Source organism: Dreissena polymorpha, chromosome 15 (assembly GCF_020536995.1).
Source record: "Dreissena polymorpha isolate Duluth1 chromosome 15, UMN_Dpol_1.0, whole genome shotgun sequence".
Classification (NCBI taxonomy): domain Eukaryota; kingdom Metazoa; phylum Mollusca; class Bivalvia; order Myida; family Dreissenidae; genus Dreissena; species Dreissena polymorpha.
The window spans coordinates 35561980-35588169 of NC_068369.1; the positions used below are offsets into that span (position 1 = coordinate 35561980).

Consider the following 26190-nt stretch of genomic DNA (forward strand, 5'->3'; position numbering starts at 1 on the left):
TCCTTAACTTATTTAAAAAGCACATCAGTTAATACCAATACAGGCAAAAAATACTTCTTTGTTAAATGCATCATCTCTAAACTAAATGTATATTATATATCGATGCATTATATATATATATATATTTTGTGTTATATTGAAGTGTGTCTTTAATTTGTTATGTTTCCTTTATCAATATTAATACTAAGCAACTAGTAACTCAAAATAACGGTTCCATCTTTTTTTTGTAAAATGCATGGAAGTAAACATAAATTTCACGGATGTTTTTAAAAGCCTGTCAAATTGTTTCCCATCAGAAGTTTAAGCTTGAATGATTGTCTCTCTACTTTTCATATCTATTTGACTGTTTGTAAATATCAAACGAGTATGCTTATAACATTCATAAAACCTTCTTATGTTATATGTGTAAATTATAGATCAATGGGCAATTAGGAAAACGTTTGCTTTCGTCACAAATGAAGGAACACTTCATTTTGAAGATGACGTGCCTAGAAACAGCATTTGTCTTAGAGGTATTAAACTTATATATGAATAATAGTATATCGAGTTTAATACCAGTACAATACGTTATAAAGACATGATGCAAACGGATTGTAATGCCAAACGCGGACATTTTATAATCGCAATGTTCATCTATTGTAGTGTCGTTAGTTACAAACACAGTAGAACAAAGCACACCGGATAGCAGATTATCAACTGTTACGGTCACTAAACAAATATCAGCAGATGGTAAACAATAGTTTTTTACAATTGTAAAACAATATTCAGAGTAAATATTTCGTGTGAGCTGCATGATGTCGAAGTTATATTACGCTTGTATCATATATCTCTAAATGAAATATCAGACTGTTCATAGTGATGTTAGCATATATCAATTCGTGTCATGTTTAATGCTTGTTAACGAAACCTTACGACTAGTTTTCCATTAAAGACATAACACAAATACACATTGCAAAAACGACTACATGGACTACGAAACTGATGCCAACATCACAACAGACCAAAACATCGCAAGTTCAAGGTACACATTTCTAGTTACTTTTCATTTGCATACGAACTTTGCTTTGATATAAATGTTCAGTTTCATAAAATATATATCAACTTGTATACAGGGAATTAAATGTCAGGTGCAAATAGTAAATGTCTCATGATCAGACAATCCATGGGTTATAAATATTTGTTATAATAAATGTTGATGGTTATTGTGCACACATTTTTATTTCCACATAACGTATTTAAATATTGATCATCTTGGATATTTCCCAAAGCAAACATATTCATTCAAGCAAGCGCTACAAGACATGTGTAGCTGTTCTAACTGAAATTTGTCATTTAAACCTAATTATTTTATTAAATGACCACCACAGTTTTTGCGCAAAATTAATATAAGCGTTTTCACGGAAAGCTTTACTACCAAGACTTCATAGCAGTATCAAATAATAATCAATCACAATTGTATTAATGACATTAATTGCCTGGATTATTCGAGAAGTGTTATACAATAATTTTACACTAACACTGAGCTTTTACCTAAGATGATAACATTGTATGTTTTCGTCCGATTATAAAAAACTAATATAATGCAGCTTAAATTGAAATTAACACTATAATATTGTAGCGTCAAAATTATCTTAATTACCACAATGTCACAATAACATTTGAAGAAGATTGTCAAAATAACGAACATAAGTGCCGTATTTGTCCATAAAAAATATAACTTTAAAGTGTTCTAAACGATTTTGCAATAACATGCTATTTATATTGACCGATTTTGAATATGCCGCGTAAACAATAGTATACATTGAAGTTCATAAACGATAGCTTTTGGTGTTGAGGATGAGATAAATCGTCATTGATGATAACCCAATATTAATTATTGTAGTCATGTAAATAAATTGTATTGTGTTTTAACGTTTCTTTACAGAAACATCGACTGCTGCTATCGCAATTGGTATTACCATCGGAAGTTTATTCATGATAGCTGGAGTGGTTGTGATTGTCTTATATAAAAGGTGTGTTACTTATACGTGTGCCTATATATTACTGTTTTTCGTGTATTCATGCCGAGACATACGTTATGCATTTACTAAAGTGTACACCTATTCGAGACGATGTGACGCTCGTAGCAACCATCCTTTAATGTCACAATCTATTATAAATTCACACTTACGCAATTTATTGCTGGGGGGAAACAGTCCCAGCTTTCAAAGTCAAGTCCATCGGATGATTCTAAAATAACGTGGCAAATATAATATATTATAGCGTACTTCATTAAAGGCCATGGTAAAACTGACAGTAAAAAATCAAATAATAATGTGATGCATACATTTGTTTACCAATGCTATGACGGGGAGCTTTTATACGTTCCAGTGTTTATTTTATATTGTGTTCACTCTAAAATACATATACACTTTACCATGTTTCGGAATAGAACCAATTATATAATAGAAAATTTTGTATATAAATACCAATTAAATTTATATAATGTATAATCTATAGTTATTTATGTAAATGTTCGTCTTCTCTGACGGATATGTGACATACATGCAACAAGATGTCTACTTTATTTTCTGTATTTAGAAACAAAAAACACAAAACAAATATGTAGTGTTATTTGTGAAACTTCAATTCCAATTTTGAAAAACTAAAAAAAAACAACAATAAAGCGCTTTTTGTTCTCATTATATCGTGACTCAGAATGTTACAGTTTTTGTGCTTCTGGTTAGAAAGTTGTCATTAAGAAGGACAATTGTAATTAAAATGGAATGATGGTATTTGATTGTACTTTTGTTTTAATTGATATGCTCTGGGTCTTTTGTGTTGCATGCATATTTTATAAAAAAATTCGATCCGGCCAAAATTTGATGATTTGGTGCCCTTAAACAAGGTTTAATCACCGCATTATTTTCTTTGAATTGATCAAGTCGATACGACAAAGTTCATCAATAAGTATTGTTTTGGTCCATATGTACAGCAAATGATCACTTTCCTCTGAAATATGAAGCAATGCCCATGAAGCGGTGACATTATTGCCCTGTTGATTCAACTGAATGTGTATGTGTTATTTATTTTATGCGTTCTAACTGTTGTCTAGTGTACCTGAATAACACGGTTGATTGTTTTTTAGAGGATCAATACCTTGTAATAAAAAGACAGAAAATGAGAAACATCTAGAAAACAAGCCGGCATTGGAAGAACATAAGAGTCATGGGAAAAGCATTGATGAGAATGTGCCTAATCATAATTATTTGATCTTAGAGAAATGTGAGCAATCTATTAGAGACAGCGTTGAGCATTACAATGAAGCAAGTGAAGAACATATGGACGAAGATTATAACACCATACAGGAGACAGGTGAATCTTTTGAGAAGAACGGTGATTATGACTATACAACCAATGCTTTATCATCAGGATTCAATGACAGAAAACCGGACAATGTTTACAACAAACTCAAGATTGGCCGATCAGGGGATTTTGAACAAGTAGGAATACAAGGGCAGGAAGTGGCCAAGGCTTCAGATGACGAGTACGATACAACTTTAGCAGTATTAACCCATTTGAAGGATGACATCAGCGACTATAATCATATACCACTCACTGTTTATAAAGCAGACGTAACAGGTGATAACTTCAAATGCAATAATGGTGGCGATTACGATGCCATAAATAGTATGAAGTTCAAGGTTGTCCAATCCGATTCGTCGGACTACACACTCGTTAAGAAAGATCGAATGAAATAAGAATATTACAATCAGAGTCAATCACATGTTTCGATATCGTTTGATAAATATACTATATGAATAACGTAGGCATTTGAAGGGTATAGTAAATGTTACACATGAAGAAAAGCTATATAATCCGAGGCCGCATGCAGAGGTTGCCATTTCTATTGATACTTTTATATAAGGAATTCAATATTATTACGTGCAGATTTTATTGAAAAATCAAGCGCTCATCACCATAATTTTCGCGTTTATTTTTTTAAAGTATTTACTAATTAGTATCTGATATTTTTTCTGAAAATCCGTGTTATTTGTTCAAAACCAAGACGCAATGCACATTAAACAGTATAGCGCGGTCGGAATATGTTACGTTCAGAAGTATTTGCATAAAGAAATTTAAGCCCGAATAGGTAGTTGGGATTTTACAATCGGAAGTGATGTATAATATAATACAAAATGTATCCTAATTAGGCTAGGTATAAAACAATATTATTTGTGTTGCAGTCGATTTAAAAAAAAAACTTACAAATATGCGTTGGATCGTATAAAAAATATTTAAATTTATGCGCAAGTTAATTTTATGTCAATAGTGTTCATAAACGTCATGGTGTAAACAATTCAATCCTTGTTTTACGTGAATTTTGTTCATTTAAAGTGACGAATGCTAACGGACGTTTGGTAAAATCGAAGAATCTTTATGTATCCACTTTTTAATGTCTAACTCGGTATTATACGTGGTCTTGTTATTTTACCTACATTATTTTGCAAATTCCCATGACACTCAGTAACCCTTATATTGTATTGCCTCCTGATTAAACGAACACTCTTCAAGGCGAACGATTGTTGTTTTTATTATTTCTTTTTTTTTCATATATAAGATACCAAATAAACTATACAAATATATACATTCTTATCTCGCTAATGGAATAGTAAACCTTAACACTAGGGGTTATTTGGATACATATTTTTTTCATCTTAATGTATACGAAATAATACAAAATAAACATTAAATACACCACTCGCGATTAATAATTCTAAAAAGTATCAAAATGATTTTTTGTATTGTTTTATTATCAACTGTTTCATTTTCGTAACATTATTATGTATGAACTAGTCAAATGGCACTCTCAAATTGAAATACAATCAAGTTATATGTATGCATGCCGATCAAAAGTATTTTATGTCTCCGAATTGACTACGTGTTTAATATCGCACCGAACCTTATTCTTTGCCTGGTATTATTCACCAATACACCTGTAAATACAAATATTCCTAAATCTGATTTGAACTGGTAAGGCATCAACAAGACCGTTCTAGATTTAGCCATGTGTATGTGTTATGTAGTTGTTTGTGTATTGTTCTGTATTAAATTTGCAATTAGTCAGTGTTAAAAATAAAATATAAGCCAAAGCAAGCTATTCCAGACAATGTTTCTTTAGCTGATAACTTACTTTATATTTAACAATGAATTCCTTAATAAAAGCTTTTTGGCTTTTTAGACTGACACTTTCAGAACACTACACTTTTAAGACTATCCAACAATAGTTATATGCTATTTCATAGTTTTATATTGAAGACGCATTCTGTTACACTTACATATTTCATGTAACTACAAATTATTCCGAGAACCACACTTTTAAAATTATGAAACATGACAGAATAGATGTGTATTACTAGTTTTCAAGTTATGCTTGTTGTATATTTTATTAATTACTATATGTTCATTTTAGGTTTTTGTTTTAGTTGTCTCTACTATGTGGACTGTCAATACATGATTGTAAAAGCATGCGTATTTCCAATCAATAAATATATTTAAAAAAAGATATACTTTCAATTATTATCGAATACATTTCTAGTTCAAATGGAATACCAGTTCAATAGAATGTGCACATTATTTTTTAAACCGATTCAAAGCATTTCAACATGTATACACTGAACATATGAATGCGTTAAGTGACAACACGACGGCACGGTCATAATTATAAATGTCTATTTCAAGAATGCACGTTTGTGAACTTCGCGAACATCAATTCTTGTGTTTTTGGAGTTGAGAAAGTCGTCATTGACAACTGCATCTATAAACGTCATTAAACGTCCAACGGGATAAACAATGCGAAACCGTTATTTCGCACGCTTGAATGCCGTTTTCCTGTTTAATATACATAGTGCAGATAATGTGTGCGATATAATGCTTCTGTGTAATGATTTATTGAATTTTTATTATTATACAATATCCGTTTCTTTCATTGACTTGTTTTTCAAAATATCCTTTTCCATTTTGTATTCCAGTTGATTTATTTTGTTTTTCCTTTTTCTGGATGTTAAAATACACTCATTGGCATATAGGAAAATTTTAAAGCGTGAATTCTTCTCGTGTTTAAGTATTTAAACGCCTTTTAAGGAATGTATACTCGTAGTATTCTAAACACATTTGATTTTAAAAAGTTATAGGACAACTCCACTAAATAAGCATACACAAACTACTTTTAACAATCGAACATCAAATGGAATATTTTCCTATGCAGAAAGTTGGACACAAATCGCATTCGACAGTAGAAACAATTACATGGTAAAAGGAAAACTTCCATTGAGGAACGTAAAAATCCATTGCGAAGGCAGAATTTGTACTATGTTATTGTAAGATGTTATTTTGCACATACATTTCATAGTGATGAAATCTCATTTGTTTCAAAGAAAACATAATCGATTCTATTCATACTTACGTATTATTTATCGAACACATTATCTCAAAGAGATAAACCTTAAAGAAAAAGGGTATTTAAGCTTTCGAACATTTGATTTTGACAAATTTTAACCGTTGGCCGTTTATATTAAATTTTCGACGTAAAAAATTAAGAACGTGACCTTTAATTGATTTGTACAAGTTTAAAAACAAATCATAGATAAATTTCCAAATAAAGTTTCCAGATACCTGAGAAATCTTTGTAATGCAAGATGCAGCAAGCAAGCATGATTAAATCTCCAATCTTGATATAAGGAACTAAATAACGGCACTTGTGTGGCTTGAATACAATTATTTGTTATTACTGCAACATGAACGTATATGAAATAATGTTTAAAGTACATACAAAAAACATTGCACCAATACAATCACGCCACTAATCACCCGATGATTTGAACATGTTTCAATTATTGCAGGTGTTACACCTAATATATTAATGATATTTTTGTGAATATACTAAATATACCGTATACGTGAATTAACATATATACATTAACATCCGTGCAATTAAGATAATGTGCGCGATACTGTCATTAAAGACGAAAGGATACTTTGGAAACAATTTGCGGTATGCTCATAATTGGCAAGTACATGCTTTTGTTTCCGTTCAAAGTGTTTCTATTGTTCCATAGAAAGAAAAACTATTCCAATACATTTTGAAACAATGGCTTCTTTGTCATGCAATTCGTTGCAAAGGTGGCATAGTTTAGAGTTTTTTCCACCGGGCTAGTATGTATTGCATGGCAAAAATAAGGCATAACTATAACTATAGGTAACCAACATTTCAGAAATGCAATACCAATACGATATATATATACAGGATAACAAACAGGAACACGTTATCCGTTTCTGTTAACTGGTTAGAGAGGCAGGTGACCATCAACATCAACCTCGCACAAATTATGAAAGCAGGGTTGCAGTGCAGAGTACTATGATAGGACGTCGAATGAGCAAGCTTCAAAAGTACATGTTGATAGCCAGTATAAGAACACACAACGGTTTACATATCAAACGTAAATGAATAAATATATATATGTGTGTGTGTGTTTCGGCGTTTGCGTCGCAAAATATGAACACAAAAATAAATATTCCATAATTTCTTTACTCAATTCCTTTCTAATTGTTGGCGTGAGCATAATCCGTATCGTCGCATGGTGAAAGTTTTGTCTTTATCCCATGCGACAAGTCATAGCCCCCGTGTTCATGATTTTTCTTACCATTTACTCTTGTAACGGTTGTACTAACAACATGATTATAGTCCGGGACATCATCGTTCCTGCCAGCAAAATTAGTTGTGTCGTAGTCGTCGCCTGTACGAGTCGTGTTATTCTCGAGTCTTCCTATGTGGTCATAGGCTCCGTGTCGGTCTATCTTAGGTTTGTTGTAGATATTGTCCCGTTTCCTGCTCTCGGATTCAGATGATAAGGTATTCGTTGTGTGGTCATACTCATCGTTGCAATCTTTCATACGTTCATACGTTTGTTCAGTGACCTCGGTTGAATAATAATGATCAGTATCACAATTGCCTTCAGTTGGTTCATCTGCCGAGTTATACTGATCGACAGTGTCTTCAACTGATTGCACGCAATATTTATGAGTTTTACCGGTATTATCGTGCGAACTGATTGCTAACGTGTGTGATCCGGCGGTAGAAGTTTCATTTGTGTTAGTGTTCTTTCCATTTTTGCACGCAAATGCACCTCTGAAATAATTGCATCCGAACATGAATATAATTAATTACTAAATCAGTTGTTTGATTGTTCATGTATACAAAATAAAAACGTGCAAACATGTATAAAATTAATCTTCAAAATTAAGAGTACATGTACATGTAAATATATTTATATTTAAACTAGTTTTAACAACTGCATGGCAAATGTTCATAGTAAGAGTTATAAAAACAATATATGTCTTCATTGACGTATAGGTCATCATCAACATGTGTCGCATATTTATTCAACATTTCAAATAAAGCGACATTCAAAATGTATGATTCAGCATGGATCATGCGACATGGATACTACTTAAACTTAGTACACATATAACACATTACCTTCTTCGTAGTACAATAATGACAATCACTGCTCCGACTGCGCACATTAATCCAACTGCCAAACCGATACCTACATATACAGCTGAAACTAATGTATAAAATAATTACTTTGTAGTCTGTATTTGTATCTAACTTGTGTATTCGTCAATCATGCGATGCTTTGTGTTGCTATGCATGTCAATCCTAGTTTGGCGACTATATAAGTATGACTTGCAAATATAGACATGATATTTATCTTTATTAATAATGTAAATTACCTTTATGATAACTATACATTAGTTATCGAATGGGACTCGTGTAAATTGGTTGAAGATGTCTAAAACATGATATGTGCAAAGGGCATCATTATTGATGTGGTATGATGTGAACACTCAACAATAAATATTCGTATAAACCAAATATTTTTTTAGCGCATTTTTTGTGATGATACTCGGTAAAGTCTCAGATTATCAGACCAATATTGGGAATATCTTTATGCTTAATAAATTGTGTACTGTATATTATTTTTCGTGGAGGGATGATTCATGTGAAAGCTATTGTCGTACAACAGTCGATTTCTGCAGTTGTAAAACTGTCCGTGATATAATTGTCATGGAGAATACTTTGACTGTTATAGTACCTCATGCAGTTGTATAATCATAGGGAGAGCCATAAGGGGAAGAACGTTTAGAAGTATACCTATTGGTAGTGGATCCTTCATAAGTTGCCGAATTTGTCTCAATTATAAGTGTTGTGCTTACTATAGAAACAGTTTCAGTTCCTTTAAATATTGTGTTAGTTATTGGATAAGTCGGGGTAGATGTTTCTCAAACGCCCTACACACTTTCATTTTCTGACCATATTTAGTGCCTACTACTACGATGTATTTAATAATTCTTTATGATCATGTCTAAAGTTTGTTATCAGATTCTTTCTTTACAATTAAGCAGACTCCAGCAATCGAAAAGTGATTTATTTCTTTTATAACTTGGCATATATAGTATACGCATTGTTAAAAATAGATTTAGTGAGCGTCGGGTTGTTTTCTTGATTTAAGTTTACAAAACAACATCTTTTGTGCCATACCTTATAGTGAAAACACATCTGTGTATATTTCTATATTCATATATGAAACGAAGCCGATACAAAAAAATATTAAAACTGATTGAATGCTATGTTTAACTATAATTTATTAAATTTTGTTTAAATGTAGGTTAGGACTCTTAAATGTGTTGCACATTCAAACACATAGTAAAGACAAATGCGAAGATACATTTAACCACTATGACTATTATGTGGATCGAATAAGATATGAAGTATACCACTGAAATAACAATATTGAGAAATATCATCTACACAATAAAAGCTCTCATGTCGAACAGACATTTTGTATTAGACATATACATCCATGATAATACCGTAATTACAATACGTTTTTGAAAAATTAAAAATGGTTCATGCTGTGTCCGAAAATTTGACAAAAAAAGACGCCCAAATACCAGTGTCCTTAATTTCTACACAACTTTTAAATAGGGCATTTCGCTTGTTATATTGTTTTTGATAATTAGCATAATAAAGAAATTGCCTTAGCATAAGTTAAGTTATCGGTTGAAACCATTCACTATCATCGATACACATGATAATAAACAAAAACAGCGCAAATTATAAGGCCCATTTACTTCTCGCAATCGTCTGCAAGACTGTTAGATAATGTGTTAATGTGGACAATATTGACGTACGAAAAATAAATATTGCGAACAATAATTATTCTGGTTACATGTAACAAAGAGAGTTTTCAAAAAAATGGGAGTGTCCAAAATCTTGGAATAATTGCGGTATATGGAAGCTATGAAATATGGGTTCTGCTTTTCAAGAATCAGTGTTTACATTTTGTATGTAAAACAAACCAAAGTATGTTATAGTAAATTAACCAATGTAAAACAGTTAACTCGATGAATTAGGGACTATCAAATTATTTGAACATTTAAATGTACTCGCCAAATGTTCAACTGTAAAACTGTTCAACATTATTAAATTCTTAGAAAGGCTTTAATGTGTTGTAATAAAATACATAAGTAACAATGATAATATGATATAAACCATTTAAATATATTTATATGAATTAGCCACTGTTTCAAATATAGGCATAATATGTAATATATAAGTGTTTACAATCAAACCTGATTTTTCGCAGGTCGCCTTTTCCCATGATGTGTTGGAAAGGCATTTGATTGTGGCTCTGCTGATCAAATCCGTCTCACAGTAAACATCAGCTATTGAACCGTATGTTATATTGGTACCCTTGCGTAACATAGCATTTCCGTTTGCCATTTCGGGCGGCGGCCCACATGCTATAACGAAAAAACGTACGGTGTCACTTAGTACACATTTAGATTATTTTACTATTTTCATTCTGATTTCCATTAAGATTTTTTTTAACTGAACAACTTAATGTTGACTATATTTTCGAATTGTTAAAAATGCATTCACCAGTAACAATGTCTTAGGACCCGCTGCATTTTGTTCCCACTTTGTATTTCAAAATGCATTATGAACATAATTAAACGTATGTACCATTGCTCAAAATATAATCTGCATCTAGCTTGGTCATGTATAGCTTTTGTCTCTAATATAATGCTCTAAACTTTATACAAATGGAATACAGAAGTACATGTGCTGAATTAACTTGAACAAATGTAGTAATGTCTATACCTAATATAATTTAACCCAATTGGTATAGATGCTAATCCTCAAATACCCGCCACATGTCGTGTTTCTGTCTCCTGGACAGTCTAGCCTACAGTCTGATTCCGGCATTATCTTTGCGTTCAGCGTATTTCCACAGTAGCACTCCCACGTGTACTTAATGCACAAGTTTTTGAAGGTACAAATTTATGCTATTCGAAAACTTGCAGCAGCGGACTTTATGGCATGCACTAGCTCGGCCATCAGTTTTGTTCACCAGTTATTTGGTTCAAATAGTATATTAATACAACCGACAATGGACTGTTGAAATAATCCTTTTAATCTCAAAAAACAAATTTTATCACGTTCAAAATTTTACGTGTACATGTTGTTATTGTATATTTATGTTTCCATTGAATGAGTTGTATCAGTGGATAACATAAGTAATAGACAGCCATATTTTACCATTTATTATTTTATTAAACATTAGTTCGTGAGCACATACGTCGATTTATAATATTATTGATAACAATACTTAAATAAGACGTTCAAGAAGAATAACCTCGACAAGTTGACTGACCGAATTACACAACAACTATACAACAAACAAACCTTACCTCCACGCATATCTGTAGTCACTGCAACAACGCGCACACTTCGCTGGTGTGTTTGAGTAAGAGCCTGGCAGCATATTTGGGAGGACACGTGCGTCTTTGCTATCTTTATAACATCCCTCATACACAATATCTGCACAAAACAAGTTTAAACTTTACTTTTTATCATGCTAACATTTCATAATATACATGTTTATTGTTCAAAATAATCGTTTGCAACAGACGTTGAGCCTTGATTCAAATTAGCCAACGGATAGTATTGTTTAAACAAGCTCCGTTAGCGTATGATACATTTCGTCGATTAACATAAAAGGATACTTCAGTGGCACTAGTGATATATTTTGTATAAGTCTTAATTCAAACACCCTGGTTGTTTTGCTGGTTTTCAACGTTTGTGTGGTTCGAGTTTTTTTTTAAATCGATAATCTTAATTAATATTATTTGACCGAATAATTAAATGCGTCCCCGCATTTTAAGTGATATGTGTCATTTCTAGAATAGTTTGATATCTAATGTAGTTTATTAATTAAGCCTTGGAAGTAAATTCAGTAAGGAGTTCGTTGATCGAATCAATACTTAGGATCAAGAGATGATGGATTAGTTCAGAATCATGCAATGTATGCGTAAAACAAAACGAACTTAAGCGCACTTTCCTACACTCTAATTATTGTATACAAAACGTGAAGCATCCTCTGGCCTATGTATGCTATTTATTTTAACTCGCACAGTAAGATCTTTTCCCCGATTAATAGAATACGCGTTAATGTTATTTAAGATTCGGATTAGCTCATGCTCCCTTTATTACTTTTAGGTAAGTATGGGCAATCTTTATTGTAAATATATTACCCATGATAAGCCCATGAACCATAAATACGATAAACACTGTTTATCACTTTTTTAAAAACAGTCAAAACAACAGTTCAACGTTGCGATAATGTAATTCGGCGAACTACACCAGTTGAGCTAGTTTTAAATATATATAACGGTTGAACATTCTTTAAATTCAAACAAAATGAGCGGGCTGTTTATATTCACTCGTAAACAATTGTCAGTTGATTCAAGTGTTAAATAAATGTGCTAAATATAAAAACGATTAAAGTATTTACGAATATAGACATGCACAAGAATCAACAAAGCCATCATTGGCTACAACGACCTTACATCGTATACGCTTTTTACGCACCATTGTTATGAAAATAAACTTCTAATTATGTCAAACGTCAGATTGTACATGCTTAATTGAAGCTACTCTTGCATCATTTCAGTTATTCATTGCACATAATTACAAAATTAAACATAGTCCTTACAATTGTTGTGTTTTGATCGAATAATTTCCTCATGGTTGGTTATTGACAATATACTTGTACAGGAAGCATGATTACACATGTCAATATTCTCAACAACATTTCTTTACCTAAATATATTAGTTTCACTATATTAGTTTATCAGGTTTGCCTAAATACATTTGTTTGGTATGTATCGTGTGTGTTTTTCCAATATCCAAGTGTATCCTAGAAAAGATATCTTACAGCACAATAAGTAATATTACATTTACACGATGTAAACATTTAGCTTTTATAACACACCTATACGCACCAAGAACAAGTATTTCTTAAAGAACGATGTTTGATTTGTTGTTTGATCTAAATACTAAGTTAATATATAATATAAACTATTTCGATGGTTTACGTTGAATATTTGTTATGCACAGTACATGCAGGATTATTGTGTTATCTTAAACATCTCAAGATGGGTATTTACCTTCGACTCTAATTGTCAGCACTATTGAAGTGAAAATTCCAATTCATCTGTAACTGAACATTTCAGTTTGTAAGCGCATATCCAGAAAAATAAACGATTGTTTACATCAGCTTTAATTGCACTTATACAACAGTATATAAGTCATGCTTAACGACGCATCTTATATTTGCAGAACGGCAATCCGGATACAAATTGTGGAATTAAAACACAACATTTAAGTTTTAATTTAAAATTAACGCATTATGTTTATAAGTCCATCGAGGACTGTGAAAATAGACTATATTAATTTGATTATTGGTAGTGTTATGTGTAGCGTTAATAGCAAGATGGAGACGGATGCTAACTGATTATTCAGATTTGCCCACGCATTGAAGTGCTTTGACGTGAGCTTTATCCTAAATACCAGTAAACAATGTGATAATAGAAAAACAAAAAACGTCATGTAAACAAAGCTTATAGTCTTTATATCCAGGTGTTGGTAAAATATCGCTCCATTAGCCGTTACTGTAAAGCAAAAGTATAAGTATTTATCAAATTATTTGAAGGCACATACATCTCTGCTTCCGAATAGTTCCGATTGTGTGTAATAATGCATGTTTTAGTGTCATCGATATTACCAGATGGAACTAGAGATGCATTTTCATTTAAATGTATTATATTAAAGTATTAGAGTGTTTAAAATTTAGTTAGCTGAAATCACTTCTGCTTCGCAGCAGAGGAAGTTGAAAATGGCAAGTTGTCATGTTTTTAGCACGAGTATGCACGTAACTTGAGTTTTTTGTCATCAAATTTAAAATAAGTCCCGTCCTCTTGATTTATAGCGTGAAATGCTTGTAATATATAAATATATCCATTGGTGTAATTGTGCTTAATATCCGGTTGTGCCTAAAATGTGTGTTGGTACTTCAAAATACGGTTTAAACCACACATACATGGTACTGAATATAATCCGGATTGTAACATTGACTTTAATGTTTGCTACTTGAGCTGCTTTCATAACACTTTAAAATAAGTGGTACAGAGATATAGGCCAAAATACGAGTAGGTTGTTTCTTTGCCTATAGGCACTTGACTAAAACAGTATTAACGGTACACTAACGAACGAACGCGATTATATTATAATGTAATTAATTAGTTGAATTCATATTGGCTTTGTTATTGAGCTGAAGACAGCCGTATTGGCCTGAGGCCGCAGGACAATACGGCTGTCTGAAGCTCAATAATAAAGCAAAAATGAATTCAACTAATTAATGATCATTTTATTAATTAACTTTATAATATTATTCACCAAGAAAAGCTTGAATTTCACTTTCGAATTACAGGTTTTGATATTAAATGAAGTATGAAGTTTTCAAAAATAGCCAAATTTCTGTTCTATACAACGTATTGGTGCACAGAAACAATAGCATTTAAACTAAGTATATGACGAAAGATGCTTCCTAGACATTACATGATGCAGGAACACAATTTGACAGGTCGAGAATTATGCAAAATTTACCTGAATAACATTCCAGCCACACTGGATACACTACCGTTGTTTTTAATACAACTCAGAAAGACAATAAGGATTGAAAGCTTTCTTATTGCCATTAGGAATTGTATTTGTAATGTGTAAATCCTCCATGATTTCGAATTAGTTTTGTTTTGGGCGCTCATTGTTGTTCATTGAAAATATTGAAAGTTGTTATTTTTGTACGCTCAAATATTGAACCTTACTGTTGTGGTAACACTGCACTATTGTTTTTGTCAAAAAAAGGAAGCTGAATATATTTGGGGCTGAGTGCTTAAAGTATATTTTTTAAAAGATTTTAACGTTTGCACCAAAACTAAGCATACAACTTTAAAATTGCGTCCAAATCGTCGAAAGTTTAGAGTCTCATATAAGGCCGAGTTTTTCCTGGTTTCTGATTGGCTGAATCTCGTATTGGCCGACCTTTTTCCGTATTTGCCGTGTTTTGGTCCATATTGGCTGCCTTTTTCTCGTATAAGGCGAATTTCGAACTTTATTGGCGAGGCTCAACTTGTGATGGGCGAACAAATTGAACACATTCTTGTCTAATATTATAAAGTTAATTGATAATGCCTGATATATTTGTATGTTATATGTAAGATGCATGTTCAAAATGATCATTGTACACGTATTATGTTTTTAAGATTAAGTCATGGACTCTGGATTATTTATCTTAACGACCACTTGTAAAATATGATTTCTGGATAATGTATACAGGTAAATGTGTGACATTTGACACTTAACATATATTGTTTCAGATATTCAACGTTCGACTCCAAATGGGGAAGCACAGTTGTTCTTGTAGCCACTTTATTGAAGCGAAACGTCTGTTAGATTTTTATTTTGGGGAACAATAAACACGTTGAAATAGCATTAGGTATTCTTTTTGACTGCAGTGTATAGTTCTGGGACTGCCTCAATTAAAGTAAACATCGATGCGGGGAAAATGACCTTAGATAATAGTGGGAGGGCCGCTAGTTGCTCGCACTTCCGGTTGGTAGGTATGATTACCATTGTGTTAAAACGTATACGACATTTATTTTTGCAACATTTGAAGCTGCTATGTAATAAAGTCTCGTTATTAAATTGTAAACCATTTACTATTGAAATAAAGCTCATTCAAACGCGAGCATATGCTAATTTTGCTTTACGTTAGAGCTAAGCTGCATAAGCAAAAACTGGCATTGAGTTACACTTTATTTTGATCGGACGTTCTCAAATATCATATCATAACAATTAAATTGGCCAATGGGATCCCCAATATTGTATATTAAATCATACTATATTTAAAAAAAAGTTGAGTTATAGTGTTTGTTTTATTATTCTGGTAAGTATGAATAAACTTACATAAATTATCAATATGCCAATATTACAACATGGGAGTAAATATTTTCCGAGAAGGCGTTTAATCATTCCTTATTTCATAGTTATTTTAAGATTTGGTTCATAAGTCATTTTAATAATAATTCATAACAATGCTGCGGGTCATTGGTTGTTTTTTGTGTGAATAAGTTAAGTCAAGTCAACAGTTTATTAAAGAAAGAGAGGCATCCAGCCCATAATACATATCATGTAATATACAGAAATTGCAAAGTTGTGTCATAGTAATATTGTACATGTAAAACCATGAAAAAAAACCATAAACGTATTCATTAAGAAATAATCTAAATGCACAAATTCGGATATTCCATTGCATAATCAATTATATATGTAGAATAAGCGCTTGCCGTTCTTTTCTTTTTACAGCATGCGGACCACCTCCTACAATTGCAAACGGAAATACGACGTTACGCATAGATACCAATATAGCATACGTTTCAATCGCTGATATTTACTGTGACCCGGGTTTTACAAGCAAAACCACAATCACTTGCAACTCAAACACATCATGGAAAAAAGTCGCTTGCGAGCAATCAGGTAAGATTTTAAACATGTTTACAGTACGACTATATTTGAAATTGTGTATTATATATGTTATGATATTGACGGATGCGCGTTATGTAATTATAACATAAAAATACAATCATTTCTTACTATTATTTTATACTATTAAACAATCATTTGAGAGTAGAATGTGAAAATTAAGCTGAATAACTGATTCGATATTGCTTAATTAATAATTTGACTATTTCCATGTTTAAATTAACCTTTAATGCTATATTTTAATTATATTCTCAGCGATTAAATGCACAATATTAGTGACAATTCGTGTTGTGTATATATAAATAAGGAGCTAAACTATGTTTATTGCGAAACAAGTAAAACAATATAAGGCGATATCATAGCTTTATGCCGTAACACGTGTTGCGTGACACATTTTGCAAGTTTTACAACAAAATACGTAATTCGTTGAACTCTTACAAAAATAAAAATGTATTGAATGCCATTAAGGTATATAACTTTTTGACTGTTCAAATTCATAAAAACAACCAAGTTTAAAACAATATATATAATAGGGCGGTGAAAATATAAGAAAAGTTAAATAATGATTATTTAAAAACACATTTATTATTCACATGTTAACATATACCACACATTATTTTAAAAAGTCGGCGGCAAATTAAAGTTTGAGGATACCAACTTTGTTAACCAAATTTAACGTGTTGACAAAATTAGGCTGTAGCTCCTCAACATGGAAAACAATTTGAAAAAAATGCATGATATTAAAGAAATATCTACCTTGATATCTATCCAATAGCTTGACTCATACTTACAGGAAGTGAAACGTTTTCTACACTAAGCACGACGCGTGTCAGTACAACGAATTCAGCAACCCATGAAGGATCCACTACTGGTATTGTTAAAAATATAAAACTCCCATATATTGAGCTGATATTCGTTACCTGTACTGAGTATCAGAATAAATAACGTACTTGAAACCAAAACTATACTTATAGTTGTGTCCATATATGATCATCGACGAACATCTTTGGGCTAAGAGAGTATTGCATGATTTTTATATAAGTGTTATATACATAGTTATATAAATATTCACTTAACACAAGCAATTGAAAGTTTCATCTTATATCCAGCTGGTGCTATAGGTATCGGTTTGGCAGTTGGATTACTGTGCACAGTCGGAGCAGTAGCTTTCATCATTGTACTGCGAAGAAGGTTTGGTGTAATCAGTATCATTATATCATCGCATATCAATTTAAAGTAGCTTAATTGTACATTGCAATGAATTAAACTATGCACGCATACGTAATCATGCTATTTTAACCTGATTGTCAAGAATGGTCATAAGTTAAAGACACGCCCAATATATGATGGATACGCTTTTTAAGATATTTATATCAATTCGCCACAATTAGAAATGATGTCACGTCGAAAAATTGATAGCGTATATTGTTTTTCATTTATTGCATATACTTATAATCAAGTTTTTTTTCCAGAAAATTATTACCCTGCTCAAAAACTACATCGAAGTCCAATATTGGCAGTCAGACGTTTGGAGATGTATAGAGCAATCATATGAAGACCTGGTTAACAGAAATGAAAGAAAAACTAACTACTCTGTACTTGATATGAATATCAATTCTGCCGATGACAATGGTCGCTATTACAATATAGAAAGGGGTCAGAATAATGAAAGTGGAACAAATGATAACGGCAATTTCGAATAATATACTAACTAGATTTATTAAACAAATGTTAACAATCACAACTTGAATGAAAAAAACAAACTAAAAACAGTTATTAAGCATGGGCACCAAACACTTTGCTTCGTATAATATAGGGAGGAAAAGGGAGAAACAACACTAGATTGGTCAACTTTGAACCGCTGTTAATAAGGATTGAAACTATTTCATAATCTACTGTAAACATAACATAAACTGGTCAAACTTCTTCGTAATAAATATTGGTATAATTTGTATGTTTACTCCATTGACAAGACACAGTCGAACACTAAAACTGTAAAAACATATGGTCAAATGTTCATAAGGTATACTCAAATGAATGCTAATACGTAAGAAATGTATGACACGTTTCAGTCGTTTAAGATTCTAAACGGTATTGTGTTTTGTAATCACTTAATGAAATATATGTGATAACGATGTACGTGTCAAACCATGTTTATGTATCGTTTATGTATATTGTTGCGGCGTATTGTTAACACAATATCAGTCAATATCGAATTCAGCTCAGCAAATGTTGCTTCAGTGATTAGCATGCTGTAGCTAACTCCCCGTATAACAACAGGCATGTTGCAGCTAACTCCCCGTATAACAACAGTTTTCCGACTGGGGCATTTAAAATCGCTAAACACTATTATTGTGTTTCATACTTAAATCAACTAAGAGTTCACATAAATATTACTGAAATGAATACAGTTTATAACAAATGAGTTAAACATGTGCGCAAAGCCAATTTAAGGGTTCACATTCCTAATTGAGTTCTTCAGTATCAAAATAAATTTGGTAACATCAGCATTACTTTCCAAACTGTACAAATATATTTGTTTCAACTGATCGTAAACCTTAATATAATGATAGGTTTTACGAAGATCGCATCTTTGTTTTAACTGTACTTTCTATATAAAAGAAACACAATTATTCACTTATGCTTTTCATTAACGCACAAACCTGGTGCAACGTGGATTAAAATATGACGTGACTCATATGTATTTCAACATCATTTGTTGAAATGTTCGATTCAAATCGTGCACGAAAAAAAGGATAATACAAATAACGCGAAGTGTCGATCAAGGTTAAATGGAGTAAGACCCTATTTATAACGACACAATTATATTTCATCCATCACGCAGGCGACAATGTTTATCGATCGGGAAACTACTTAAAATTCGTAGCGTGTGCTAATCAAACAATCACCCTATTATTACCGGAACGGAAAAAAACTGAAACCGAAATAAGATTAGATATGTTAACAATAAAACTTTTACACATTAAATTACAATAGGATTACATGAACTAAAAATGCTTGTTCACTGATTTTTTAAATGACAGTTTGCATTTCTAAAAAAAGTGTCATCGATCTTGAAAAACATTTCAGCATTATAGTCAGTCATACAGACTAAATAACAGTCCTGTATAAGATACATATCAAACTGATTGTTTATGAATGATCCACAAGCGAAATCAGTAAAATATGTTAGCGTTTTATTTGTAACGTGGCATCGATTTCTTAAAAAAGAGAGATCCTTTTACTGATTTAGCCTTAAAAATAGGTTATCAACTTCAAACACGTAAATGACCCTGTGGTAACAGTCGCTTAAGAGACAGAAATATAAAGTTATAGCCAAAGTGCCTGGGACAAACACTTTCCGTTCGACTCAATTAACCTTTTCAAAGCAAAATGATTTTATGTCGGGACTAGAATGTATGCTATTGCATTGTATTTATTACGCTCTTATGTATAATAATACACAACATAATTACAAATTATGATTTTTCTAAAGAACTGTTGGTTGGAAGAAGGATGACTGGATTATAAGCATACTATTTGACAAGCATAATTATGTATTAATAATCTGTATTGATTAACTATAAATACAGTGACACTGTATTATACACTATAAATAGTTTTTCCTGACCCGATATACTTTACGACCTTATCAAGTTATGTAATAATTCTAACTAATATACGTACTATTATGGCAATGGTCGTCTGTATTATTTGGCCTGACCGTATGAACTATTCAAAGAATATAGCGATATCATAATTATGCGCAACAGGTTGAAATTGATATCACGTTGGTTCGATAGTTTTCACTGGCTGGATTGGATGACAATCACTTCGTTACAAGCACATGGTTCAACCGTTGACTTCAAAGTATGACCTTCTTCAATGAACATATATGGCGCTTGTGTAAAACATCTTCATTATTTTTTAACACCAGTGAACGATAAGGTCTCATTGGCCACCGTGCACTGGTGCATTTGTATTTTAAAAAATAAATAATAATAATAATAATAAATCTTCGGCGAAAACCCAAGCAGTAAGGGTAAATTTGACCTACTTTGGTTAAAAATTAAAATATTTCCTCCTGAAAGGTCACAGGGGCTGATCAGCATATACGGTAGTCGTGAAGACGCAGCGATGACCTGTAAATAAACTTTGACATTCACACTCACACACACATTATACCTTCATACAAAGTGCACATGGCTCATCACTCTTCTAATGTGTTACCGTATATAAGTATGAACAAAGTAAAGTACAGTTTCAGAAGCTGAAAATGAATCTTAGAATCACTTCGGGGTCTTATTGACACGTTACTTATTGGTCAACAATTATATACGGGAACATAATAAACCTATAGTATTTATACATATCATGTTTGTTTAGGGTATTGATTAATACTTATGCTGAGTTTACGGCATGGATAATCATGTCTCGCATCAGTTATTCTTTATTTAAACATCACTAAAGAATTCTGTTTTTTGTATTCTGATTTTATTACAATGGCAATACAGTTTTTTAAGTGTTTATGGTCATAACACAAAGTTGTATTCGATCGCTGGCTCAAGTAAAGCAGTTTTAAATTATTGATCAATTTAAACGATATAATCTAGTAAGATCCCGCAATTTGTTTTTGATGATCAATACTAAATGCTCAATAAGTGTTTTTTCGGCAGTTAACGGATGTGATGATTTTGTTATAATGATTTATTGACGATAGGTTTAAGATCTAAATACAATAGTCAAACATATATCTTTTACTTAGCGTTTATAAAATACTTACCGGGATATAAAACAATTTAGTAAATAAAACTTCAAAATCATTATTGGATCATAAACCGAAAGCAAAAACAATAAATATTGTTTTATTTTAGAATTTAATTCGAAACCTAGAGCTGTAGTGGCGTTGTAAAAAATAATGGCTATGTAGATTGCTGTGTGTATACATTTGTTGATGAATTGTTTTCACGCATTTATACAAAAAGCAACCGAAACAGGTAGACTCATGTTGTGGATTAAAATATACAGTTTTGCACGTTTTTATACCATATTAAACGTTTGTATATTACGCTTCAGTTTTTATTTTACACGAACGTTCTTTATTCTAAATATATATCAATCAACCCTTAATCATATGAATTCATTAAATCAACGAACTGTTTGCTACACAGTTTTTCTTTATATAACACATGTTTTATGGAAATTGCATTATCTGTTCACACAACTTATTCTGATTAACACGAGAATTTGGTCGGATATTTTTAGAGACCAAACGAAACATTTTCTGGTTCAAAAGTGGCAGGCATTGTTTATCAGGGGTGTTTTGAGGATACTAGTTCCAAACGTGTCCTTCCGTATATGGTGGCCGATTCACCAACCAACAACACACCAGCAGATTGTGCCCGTCGTTGCAGTGACTACAGATATGCTGGCGTAGAGGTCGGGTCTTCTTGTAGATAAAGCTGTTGTGTAATTAGGGAAGTAAACCTGTCGGTGGTTTTATATTTGAGCGTTGTATTAAATTATATGCGGTCGCATAGTATGTTTAAATTGAAGATATGCAAACGCTCATGCCTTATTGCGACTCTCTGCTTAACCTGATGTACTTTCATATAGATCTTTCACATAAGGCAAAGCCACAGTTTCAGTTATTTTTTATATTTTATTTACTAATATACACACTTTTCTATCTTGTGAAAGATCACGAAATAAGTTTTTCGTTAGAAGTTCATGTTCTTATGAATAATATGATCAATTTGACCATCACTGGTATTAAACACTCATACAGCCCATCGCGAAAAATACATGCAATACATGCAATATAAATATATTATAACCAAATCTAAAACTAAACATATACTAGTGATAATCATAAGGTTTAATAGTGCAACAGTCCCTGTCAGGTAATGAAGTTATTTCAGTTGTGTAAGGCAACGATCCATGCTTTGTCTATGAAAGCAAAGTTGGTATTCAACAGCCGCTAAATAAAACTAGTGACTGAGTCATTACATGTCACGAAGACCGCTGTTGCTAGTCTGTTGAGTTCTAAGAATGTGAATCAGCGCATATAAGACAAACATATTGTCAACTGTTGCAAAATATTTACGGAAACCAGCTTGATCCTCGACAATAAGGTCATTTAATAATATATATTTTAATAAACGTATGTTTGGGATTGAGGTGGTTAATTTACTCACACAGCTCAATAAAGTGATTGGTTTGTAGTTCACGTAATTTTACAGAACAAGGTTTTTTAATTTGATTGATTAGCCAAGTAGTCAAATTGCAATGTAAAATACCAAAGTTAAATACTAAGTTAAATAATTGCACACATATATATTTCGTAATTGGAAAGGATGTTTTAATGTACTTTCAATAACTTGTTCATTTAGTACTGGTCGGAATGCTATTTTGTTAATACCCTGACCGCAAAGGCAATGCCGGAATCGGAGTGTTGGCTGATCTGTCCAGGAGACAAACGAACGAAATGTGGTGGTTACTTGAGGATAAGCATCTATACAAATTGGGATAAATAATATTCACTATAACCAGTATAACATGTAATATATGTACGTTTGATATCAATTAATACAAGAAAAGCTGTAAAAGCCATAGCTAAATACATGTTATATTACGTTTAATGGTAAATACTTTATTAGTTAATATGTCATTTTAAATACAATGTTTGACAATCCAGCGGTTCATTGATTGTTCTTTGTGAATAAATGTTGAACCATGTGCAAAAATAGTCAACATAAGCGTATTTACTAGGAAATATAATAATGAACATACTCGGATATTTTAGAGATACCTTAAGATAATCAATTGTATATGTATCATAAGTGCCCACAGTTCATTTTCTCTTCACATCATGCGGACCACCTCCTATAATTGCAAACGTTACGCAAGGGTACTAATAAAACATACGGTTCAATCGCTGATATTAACTGTGACTCTGCTTTGATCAGAAAAGCCACAATCGCTTGCCTTTCAAACAAATCATGGGAAGAAGCGACCTGCGAACTACAAGGTACGATTCGAGGCACTTGAAGATTCTCTGTTTTACTTTTATATCAGACAAAGTGTTGTACGCATGACATGATATTTGATTAATGCATATTTTATTCGCAATTTTATTTAAGTATTACATTACACAATAATTTTGTGTTTCTAAGAATTAAAAAAATGTTAAATAATTTGACAGTTTAACATTGGGCGTGTAAATTAAATGTGATATTCCATAATACATTAATTTAACTTTCCCCATGGTTTAATAACTATTTATTTCGTTGCTGTGATTTACATAAATATGTTAAGGATTATTGGTTCATTAAAAGCATTTTTCATATACCGTAATTCCTCAAAGTTTTCGGACACTCTTATTTTTTGGAAACTTAGATTTTGGAAACTCTCTTTGTAAACCAAACTAATTATTTTTTTCGACTGTCATTTTTTGGAGCTCCATACTGCCCCGATTAACCAAACGCTTGCAGATGAATGCGATAATTAAGTTAGCGATACGCATTGCGTAAGTTTGGTAAATTGTCATGGTTACCGATTATAGTACATGGTGTCACCGGCTAGCTTGAAATACAATTTAATTTTTTGGGAACAAAATAAATAAAAAACGTACTGTAATTACGGTAACAGTATAATTATATGTATATATGTCGAATAAAATATGACTGATGGACTTGAACACTTTAATTGTATAGATGCTGGTCCATATGGTAGTTCAATTGCATACTACATAGCACAAACGATCCAAATACCAGTCATAGTTATATAATGTTGCCTTGACTTTGTGTTTCAATTTGCAATTAATCGAATAAACCTAACTTAAATGTAACCAACGTTTGCTAAATTATATTAAAACATGGCATTAAATAAGTTTTTAAAATATATGTATTTCATTGACGTGACTATTATCTTATTATAACTGTGTCGGTTCATATATGAATAAAGAAATAAACAATCAGTTATGTCACTATTAGATATGGAAAAACGGTGTTATTGTGTTAACTAAAATCAAGAAAACAAGCAGACACTTTCTTATCTCTGACTTAGTTTACAATTTGTAGACTTAATACGCCAAGTTATAAAATGACTCACCAGATACATAATGTCTCTGAAATTGATATGCCGCTTTTCTATGTGCGTATTATACTCATCTGTAAATAAAAGATCTAATTCAAAAATAGAAGCATGTTCGCTGAGAATAATTACATAAATCGACATTATTACAGTATACGTAGCCTAACGCAAACCTTATATAGGGCAGTTAAATGCGAGATTAGCATACTTTAAAACACCTGCACATTTCTAATGCTTTATACTTGACTTTTTTTTTCATTTTGTCAACACAGTTACGTTACTTTTTACTAAGCAGGAGGAACCAATACCATATGTTTTGATTTTTGATAATTGTAATAATTAAGTTTAATATGCGTGTCTGTGTGAGTTAAATTGCTTAATATGGACACGCAATTGACTTATGTATAAGATGTTAGAGAAACATCTACCCCGACATATCTTATAACTTGCATTGTACTTACAGGAACTGAAACTATCGATACCGTGAGCACAGCAAGTGTAGTAACGACGACCTCGTCAACTCATGAAGGGTCCACTACTGGTAATTATACCACTAAAATTCCTTCCTTCACCTAATGGTTCTTCTCCTGATGGTACTACTCTAGGAAATACAAACCATCTAAGTATTCACCGGGACAACTCTATCCTAGGCAGATTAACACATGCACATATCGACGGTCGTACGACAATATATTTCACATAAATCACCCTTTTAGATAAAAGTGAACGGATAGTACGACATATGTCAAACATATAGATTGTCCCAATATTGGTCTGATACTATAAGCTTGCACTGTTTCGGGAAATATTACGCGCTAAAACCCATACTTTGTTTATATTTATGACTGTGCCACTAGACAAGTAATACTAGTATAGTTGCCAATCTGAGAATTTTTTATACTTGACAAGTTTCGCATTTTTAAAACAGGTACGTCACAACCTATTTGAAGTGTGTATCTTTCTTTTACTTAGCAGGAGTAACAGTTGTCATACCTTTTGGTTTATAATAAGTTTTATAATTAAGTTTAATATGCGTGTATGTATTGGTTAAAGTGATAAATATGGACAGACAATCATCTTATGTATGGAATGTTTGAGAAACATCT

At 32.0% G+C, this 26190-nt stretch overlaps 1 protein-coding gene across 1 annotated transcript; it reads left to right on the forward strand.

Moving 5' to 3' along the window:
* Positions 1 to 421: 421 nt before the first annotated feature.
* On the forward strand, positions 422 to 3963 carry LOC127859389 (uncharacterized). The gene is made up of 5 exons (XM_052396744.1): positions 422 to 512; positions 643 to 729; positions 932 to 1021; positions 1925 to 2012; positions 3128 to 3963. Exons 3-5 carry the CDS (start codon positions 982 to 984, stop codon positions 3738 to 3740), a joined length of 741 nt encoding a protein of 246 aa, XP_052252704.1. The 5' UTR covers positions 422 to 512; positions 643 to 729; positions 932 to 981; the 3' UTR covers positions 3741 to 3963.
* The last annotated feature ends 22227 nt before the right edge of the window (positions 3964 to 26190 follow it).